Raw genomic sequence first — 8,720 nt, 5'->3', positions numbered from 1 at the left:
TGCCCGGGCTTCACGATCTTCTTTTGACCAGTCCTGTCTGAATTGAACATGCATCTCCTTGCAGACTCTGGCCTCCCTCGACCTCCTACAGATCTCGTCCCTCGTCCGTCGCAGTACGCCAAACTGTGCGATGATCGGGCTCGCGGGTCTCATGTTGAAGGCGGGATCATCTTTCTTTCCCAGACGATGGACGGTATCAACCTTGTCTCGTAATTTTTCCACTGACATCGGAATCCCTTTTGTGAGAATACCGACACCATCTCTTGTATCCTCGTTTTCCTTCTCCGGTAGCCCGATCAATTTGAGATGCCATGCTTTTCGTCTTCGCGTATCGCTCGATACCGGCATCTTTCCTTCAGCTCCTTGTTATCTTTTGTCAGCCAATCCACTTGCGCTTTGAGTTGAATTATTTCACTTTTATTTTCTGTCACCTCTTTTTCGTTATTCTGGATGCGCTGTTCGAAGTTTTCAAACTTTTTTTCGAACGCATCCAGTCTTTCTTCGAATCTTTGTGACAGAGAGTGAATAGCATCGTATATGCTTTCCATGCTTAGCTACTGCTTTGGATGTATCTCTCCTCTTCAATTTCTTTGGATTGGGACTCTGTAACGGAGTGTGGTCGCTCAGAGTTTTTGTCATCTGCATCTCTTCTTCAACATATTCGTCAAAACATGCCTCACGTATCCCGTCCAGGCTGTAGTCATGTTCATTGAAGCTAGCTTGGTCCTGAGTATTAGCCATTTTATCCCGAGTGTATTATTTTGTGCGTCCTTTCAAAAAAAGTGTCTCACAATAGTCTTTTAAGAGTGTTGTCTACCTTACAATGGCTTGAGAGGTGATTGTTGATCAAAATTAACTGTTTTAGATGTCAAAATCACTTTTTCTGTCGGAACCTGCGACTTTTACGTCTGCTCACTCCGCCATCTTGCTCTTCCCCCCATTTAACAGTTAGCTAATGTCATATATAAAACAAACTGTTAGTGACGGTCTCAAATTCGTGATATAGCTAATTACACTCAAATACTTTTTATTGAAAAGAAAACCTCAACCACGGATTTGTCAACTGTAAACGACCATATAAGGTAACGACCAGTCAACAATAGCACTCAATTCATTACCACTCATCCTCATTGTTTTATTTTGAAAGTTTGACAGAAAATGTAAATGTAGTGTATTATTTCTGCCTTGACGCTAAGTGGAGAATTATTTACAGAGCGTGGGACCTTAATGATATTTAAAAGGTAGTATTAATGCCGATACTACTATTAGAAAATAAAGTAAAATCTCAAATTGTATGACGTCTTAGCAAATGTTTCTGACTATTATAGTTTTATTTGGAAAGTCACATCCAGAATGCACTGATCAGAACTACATAAACATTTGACTAGCTATATCCAAATGGGCACATGTGTATCATTCTATTGTATAGTCTATGATCATTCTGCTGGGTCAACTATTTTAAATTGTATCCCTCAATTGTCCCTCTCTCCAGGGCTACATCTACCACTGAAAAGACTGAGGACATGTCTCTAGCCTAGTTTTTCTTCTATAAAAAATTCATTTAAAAAAAAAAGTTGATTCTGACAATAATTTAGACTTTAAATCTGACTAGGCACAAAAATGAAATATAAATACAAATTAAATAGATACACAAAATGTGAAAATAGAGTTTTGCACTCACTCATGACATCAGTATTTCCTAACTCCTGCCTCGAGAGAAAGGACACAATGATCCAGAGAAGGAAAACCAAGAAGAGGAGCAGGGGTCTGCCTCCTGTTATGCTATACAGGTGGGTGGCCCTGATGAACACAACCATCACCATGTGCATGATTAGATACCGTTTTATCTTTATCTTTCTCCTCTGAAGACCTTAGAAATGTAACACATAGGCAGAGGATTTGTGGTTGTAAAAATGTGTAGTTTGCAAGAATCGTGGTCAGTTATACAAATGGTTATAAATAAATACACTTACTGTACATTTTCAAAACCTTATTGAGGAAGGCAACAATGAATCAGGCTGCATTCACGATGAGTTCAAGGTGAGACTTTAGCCAGAAAATTGTTTTTGTGCATTGCTTTTTGAGTTTATTACTTTTGTCAGCCTGCCTCCCTCACTACTGACAGGGCATCACCTAACAGCAACCCTTGCATAAAAATGAATTGTCTACAAATCATTGTTATATAACATATTATTTCACCCTGAATTTTGTTTGTTGGCAAGTAGTTCATATAATAGAATCAATTCTTAGCCTAAGACACACGAGCATATACTGCAACACTTAATTTTGTTACCACCTCACTGCCCGCTGCGTACACGGGCGAAGACATGCTTTACACCAGGTAAACATGCTGCAGCCAATCCCGCCCCTGCTGCTGCACAGAGGCTTTGCTGTGGCTCTTGTGTGTGGCACTGTGACACATTTATCTTTTCTGCTTGCAGATTAGATCTACAGTCTATGGGTCAGACAGACTGACTGACTGACTGACTGATTGCCATTGGGAGGGGCAGATATTCCTTCCTTTTATAGATAGAAGACACTTAGATCCAGTTGAACCCAGATTGTGCCATACTTAAGACAAATGTCAGCACTGCTAAGATCTTGGGCTCAAATTTTTGGATCTCGGGATGGACTCAAACACAGCAAGGTTTGGAAACTATGCAGCACAAGTTTGCTCCAGTGGTGTCGGTAAGTGGTGAAATGGCAACCTGTAAAAGAAAGATGGTTTTCCATAGAGACAATGCATGCATTTAAGGAATAACCATGACTAACCTAATGCTTTTGCTATGAGTTTTCTTGGCTATGAAGACAGAGATGAGTCTGTGGGTTTTCTTGGTATGGTTTATGTTTGTTTTTTATTTATTGTATATTACAGATAGACAGGTTAAGTGGGGAGCCTGAAAGGGGATGACATGCAGCAAAGGGCCACAGATCAATTCAATGTTTTAATCTCTTATTTTGTTCGGCTTATCCAAGGTTCACTGTTTAACAGCCTCGTGCATTCTGTGATATACTGTAGAGGAATGGTATATTATCATTTTCTTCAAAATCTGCAGTAAATGATGATCCTCAAATCATAGTCTATATGTACTATATTTGACTCCTGTCTTTTTCCTAAATCTTTGAATGGCAGGTCCCTCCATGTGGACAGTCCTCCTCGCAAACCCTCACTGACCAGCAGCTATGTCCATGGCACCTCCTCCATGTCTCTGCTCCCCCTGACTGTAGGTCAGAGTCTGGACTCCATAGTCCAGCGCTGGCCTGACCGTGAAGCTGTGGTCTTCCTGCAGGACGGCATCCGGAAAACCTTTGTGCAGTTTCAACAAGATGTGTGTCAGATTTTGTGCCTTCCCAAATGTATCAACACTAAAACACTATTCATGTTTTACCAATGACTCACCTATTTCAATACAAACACTGAGACAATCAGTAAGATGAACTTGTCAAATAACTGCTAAATGAAACTTGTTTGTACTCTATTTTTGTGATATCCATGGGTGCAGGTTGACAAGGCGGCTGCAGGTCTGCTTGCTTTGGGCCTGAAGCGAGGCGACAGGCTGGGAGTTTGGGGACCCAACATGTATGAGTGGATACTTTTCCAGTTTGCTTCAGCCAAAGCTGGAATTATACTGGTCAGTTTGGGAGTGGTTTATACCTTTAAACCTTCATTTACTGTGGAGCATTGTGTTCAGACGTACAGTCTGCTCTGTGTTACATAACACGCTGCTGTCAAGTGTCATTGAGTAGGACATTGAACCTTTTTAGGGGCCCTGGTGAGCTATTCTGTAGTTGTACCATTCTGTAGTTGTACCATTAATTTCCATGATTTAATATGGTATTATGCTAGTACACAGTACATCATGTGTAAGATATGGCATGTGCTGTAAAGCCGTTTAAAACAAAGTGGTGAGGAACTGTATAAATACACTTGTTTAAACTTAATATATGTGCAGGTGTCATTGAACCCCGGCCTATCAAGTGACGGAAGTGGAGTTTACTCTAAAAAAGGTACGACAGGTTTGGTTAGGCATTAGCCTACTTACATTACATAACTTACAATACTTGTGGTGGTGTCTGAACCTGGTGCATAAAATAACAAGGGGAAATTAGGTATCATTTCTGTTCTCACACGACCTGCAGTACAATTTGGAACTTTTTAAAAATGTATTTCCATTTTCTTAAGATTCTAATGTTAAGAAAATGGGGCTGACAACGCCAAAATGTAAACGGGGGAGGGGTTCTAAAATTCTGTTTAAAAGTGTGGGCAGACAAACCACCTAGGATTTTTTGTCTTGAGGCCTAGGACCTCTTGTGAGAAAACATTAAAACTCAGGTTTTTTTTCAACGGGAGCAGAGCAGTTATAAACCAGTGACGTTTAAAATGAGGTGACCACAGACGATTACGTAAAAAAGCCTACAATGTTTATTTTTTTAAACTTGGATAAAAATTTTAAAAACAGTCAACAGTCTTCCTTAAACTATAAATAAAAAAAACATTGAAGCCAAGACATAAGTCCAAAACAATAAACATAAATAAATATCTATTAAAAATAATGCAGTGACAAAGTACAATTTAAGGACTTGGGATGCAGCCATAGTCTTTCCACACACTCACCTAGACCGCAGGCAGCATACAAAATCACTACACACACGACTCTGTAAAGTAGGAACATAAATTCAACAGAACTGATTTGTCATATGCAGGTCCAGTGTAAAGCTGTGGTCTGCCCTGCCCACTTTAAAACCCAAAACTTCTGTGAGATGCTGAGGGAGCTCTGCCCAGAGCTCGACAGGACACCAGTAGGCATGATCAAAAGCTCCAGGTTTGACAGAGCCAATGTCAGATTTAATATATGTTCTTCCTCTATTGTCATTATGGGAGTAAAAGAGCATAAATCCTTCACAATCTATAATTTATGGTTATGTGGATGTGATTTAAACAGCCTCTCTTGGGTCTGCCAGGTTGCCAGACTTGCGTATGGTGATAGTGACAGATAGCAGACAGCCAGGGATGCTCCACGTAGAGGATGTGATGCAAGCAGGGGAGAGTCAGCACCACAAAGAGCTGATGATGGATCTGCAGAGCAAACTGTCCTTCGATGAGCCCATCAACATTCAGTTCACATCAGTAACCTTCACTGTCACATGTGTATTGTATAAGTTGGACTAACATTATGATTTAACAATGATCCAGATGAAGTCATGTTGCTTGTGTATTTGTTCCAGGGGACGACAGGAAGTCCAAAGGGAGCCAGTCTTTCTCACCACAATATTGTAAACAATGCTTACTTTATTGGTCTCCGAATAGGTTTTGGACGGAGAGTAAGTACATATTTGTCTCTTGATTTGAAGTGAAATGAAACAATGACAGTTAAATGAAAATAATCTCATTTTCCACATTCCCCTCAGCCTCAGGTGCGAGTGTGTATGCCCGTTCCCATGTACCACTGCTTTGGCTCTGTGTTGGGAGGGATGAGTATGGCATTGCATGGTATCACACTGGTCTTCCCTTCCTCTGGCTACAACAGCCGAGCCAACCTGGAGGCCATTCAGAGTGAAAAGTATGGCACCCTGCTCATCACCCAAAAGACTTTCAAATATACAGTATTATGCACCTCAATTGATTCTTGTTTTTTTCATTCAAGGTGCAATTTCATCTATGGCACTCCCACAATGTTCACTGACATGCTTAGCCAACAGGATTTACACAAGTATGATTTATCATCAATTGAAGCTGGTAAAAGATTTAAAGACTGAAACATAATTAATATGTATTTACCTTGGTGTGATGTTTAGCAAGCATTTGAGGCATCCTTGTTTATGTGCTGCTGTGTTTCAGGTGTCATGGGGGGTTCACCGTGCCCTCCTGAGATTGTGAGAAAACTGAAAACAGACATGAACATGAAAGAGATAATGGTCAGCGGTTAAATGTTCTATAAATCTTCAAATTATGCCTTATAAAACGTTTATGATTATAGCTTCTCCAGCATGTAAGAACATGTGTACATGCTGGTTTAACAGATCGCTTATGGATCCACTGAGAACAGCCCTGTCACATTTCTGGGATTCCCACAAGACAATGAAGAGCTGAAGATAAATACTGTTGGATGTATCATGAGCCACACTGAGGTATGCCTTATGTTTTGCAGAAAACCTTTTATATCGTGATAACCACACTGTTCCTAATGCCCGTGTGTCTTTACTATAGGCTAAAGTGGTGGACCCTACTACTGGGGAGATTGTCCCTCTGGGGGCCTCAGGAGAGCTGATGATCAGAGGCAGCTGTGTGATGCACGGATACTGGGACGATCCTGAGAAAACCAGAGAGGTTATCTCCCAAGACCGCTGGTACAGGACTGGGTAAGATGCTATATGTATAATGTACACCTACTCTTTGTCTAAAAGAGAATATATTATATAACTGGACAGGGATTGATGCTCACTTGGGAAACAATGTATACATGTTACATGTTGTGTGTTTCATCTTCTACACAGTGACACGGCCAGTCTGAACAGTTTGGGATACTGCCGCATTGAAGGACGCATAAAGGACATGATCATCCGAGGAGGGGAGAACATCTACCCTGCTGAGATAGAGCAATTTCTCTATACACATCCTAAAGTCCAGGAGGTGCTGGTGAGACTCAGAACCAATGGAGGGCAGCTGATGTCAGATACATTGTCTGCAAGCAGTCATAAGCAAAGATACACCTAGAAGCCATAGGCCAACTTTTTGTCTCTCTGAATGTCGGGACAATTGTAGACATTATTAAAAAAAAATTTAAAAAAATAAAACGCATTTTTGAGAACATATATTTTAGTCAGCTGAGTTTTTTAAACTTACATTTAGTTGTTCTATTTCTCTGTGTTTCCCAGGTGGTTGGAGTGAAGGATGAGAGGCTGGGCGAGCAGGTGTGTGCCTGCATCAGGCTGAGGGAGGGCCAGACCTCCACTGCAGAGGAGATAAGAGCATTCTGCAAAGGCCAGGTGAGAGGTGATGTGATAAATAAAACTGCTCAACTTACTTAAAATCAGAGCACAGCTTTACAGTTTGTGTGTCCCCCCCCCCCCTAGATTTCTCACTTCAAGATCCCACACTATGTGATCTTTGTCGACAGCTACCCTCTGACAGTCTCTGGAAAGGTACGATACTTCTGCTCTCACACACCAACATCACTGAACTATCAAGATCCCCGTGATGATTTACAGTTTAATTATATAACAAAACTAAAATGGGTGCTGTTTCTGTTTTTGTAGATCAAGAAGAACGTATTAAAGGAGGAAATGGAGACGATATTAGGCCTCTAATTTATTCTGAGTGAAAACTGGTAATTCTATTAATAAGTGGTGTTCTTTTCCCTTTTAATTGACAGGTAAAAGTAACCCATGGCCTGTAGGTGGCACTGAAAGCTCCATCATGTAAAGCTGCAGTCATTCAAACTAACATTTTGTTCATTATGTGAATATTTGCAAATCTTATTATGATGTTTTTATTAAAATCATTGAAATCATTTTTGACTTATTAAAGTTGATAAAACAAAATGACATTATAAAACAGACTTACAACTAATATTCAAGCAGGATTACAAAGTACTTTTAAGAAAATATTAGGGCTGGGCAAGTTAACGTGTTATTATCGCGTTAACTCATTAATTAATTAACGCCGACAATTATTTTATCGCGCATTAACGCCATTTTTTATTATTTCTTTTATTATTGTAAAAGTCTGTGCTGACTGCTGCTGCGCTTACAGGAACCGGAAAAGAAAATAATTGGCAGATAAACAAACCAACAAACATGGAGAAGTATAGAACTTTTGCATGGCCATTTTTATTTTAAAGTTCTTCCAGATGGCCCAGTCGACAGAACCAAAGTTATTTGTAACCACTGCAAAGTTGAATTTTCTTATCACCGGAGTACTTCCAGTCTGAAATATCAACTAAATGCAATACACAGGTATGAGATTCCCTCAAGACGCACCATCACAAGAAGAATACACAAGTTGTAGAAAAAGGAGAGGACCGCAAAAGCGACAATTTTACAACGAGTTAGTCTAACTGGGGACTACTGGACATCACTGGGTAACCATGATTACCTCGGACTTACAGTGCATTATATTGATGAACAGTGGGTCCTGCATTCACATGCTCTGACTGTAATGAAAACAGAGGAGAGACATTACGCTGAAACGTTTGTGCTTCACCTCGCTCTAACAGGGACATTTGGTACTGAACATAGACTGGTTATGCTTCTCCCTGATAAAAGAAAAAAAAATGTTTCTGCTGTTATCTCAGAAATTGCCTGTTTTAATGTTATGATTGTGGCTTAGGATTTTGTGGGCAGTTTTATTTTATATATAACAAACAGGATAAAATGAATGCCCTGGCAGTGGCAATAAGCTTTAATTTTGTATTTGCTTTGATTACATTGTTTACAATATTTTATTTAACTGCTAATGTATAAACAAAATGCTGATAAGTCAGAACAAATGTTATGGCACTTTCGTTCATATGGCAGAACATTTAAAATAAAATTGCACTATACACTACTTTTGAATTCATTATTGGATTTTGCGTATAACAATGCGCTTAATCACGATTAATCAGGGAAATCATGCGATTTATCTCGATTAAAACTTTTAATCATTGCCCAGCCCTAGAAAATAAACAACAACATTTCTGTGTATGCATTAGGCCTATATAAAAAATGAATTGAAGAAT

At 39.7% G+C, this 8,720-nt stretch overlaps 1 protein-coding gene across 1 annotated transcript; it reads left to right on the top strand.

Moving 5' to 3' along the window:
* The first annotated feature begins 358 nt into the window (after positions 1 to 358).
* Positions 359 to 7,517, top strand: LOC120573906 (medium-chain acyl-CoA ligase ACSF2, mitochondrial-like). Its single transcript, XM_039823820.1, has 17 exons — positions 359 to 1,082; positions 1,493 to 2,688; positions 3,134 to 3,329; positions 3,504 to 3,640; positions 3,963 to 4,008; positions 4,705 to 4,823; positions 4,963 to 5,128; positions 5,227 to 5,322; positions 5,410 to 5,561; positions 5,646 to 5,737; positions 5,840 to 5,916; positions 6,022 to 6,129; positions 6,209 to 6,360; positions 6,496 to 6,637; positions 6,877 to 6,987; positions 7,075 to 7,143; positions 7,258 to 7,517. Exons 2-17 carry the CDS (start codon positions 2,582 to 2,584, stop codon positions 7,306 to 7,308), a joined length of 1,821 nt encoding a protein of 606 aa, XP_039679754.1. The 5' UTR covers positions 359 to 1,082; positions 1,493 to 2,581; the 3' UTR covers positions 7,309 to 7,517.
* Positions 7,518 to 8,720: the final 1,203 nt, after the last annotated feature.

The sequence above is a fragment of the Perca fluviatilis genome, chromosome 15 (assembly GCF_010015445.1).
Source record: "Perca fluviatilis chromosome 15, GENO_Pfluv_1.0, whole genome shotgun sequence".
NCBI classification, from domain to species: Eukaryota; Metazoa; Chordata; class Actinopteri; order Perciformes; family Percidae; genus Perca; species Perca fluviatilis.
Note: the sequence above shows the minus strand (reverse complement) of the source record. Positions and strands in the feature narration are given on the sequence as shown.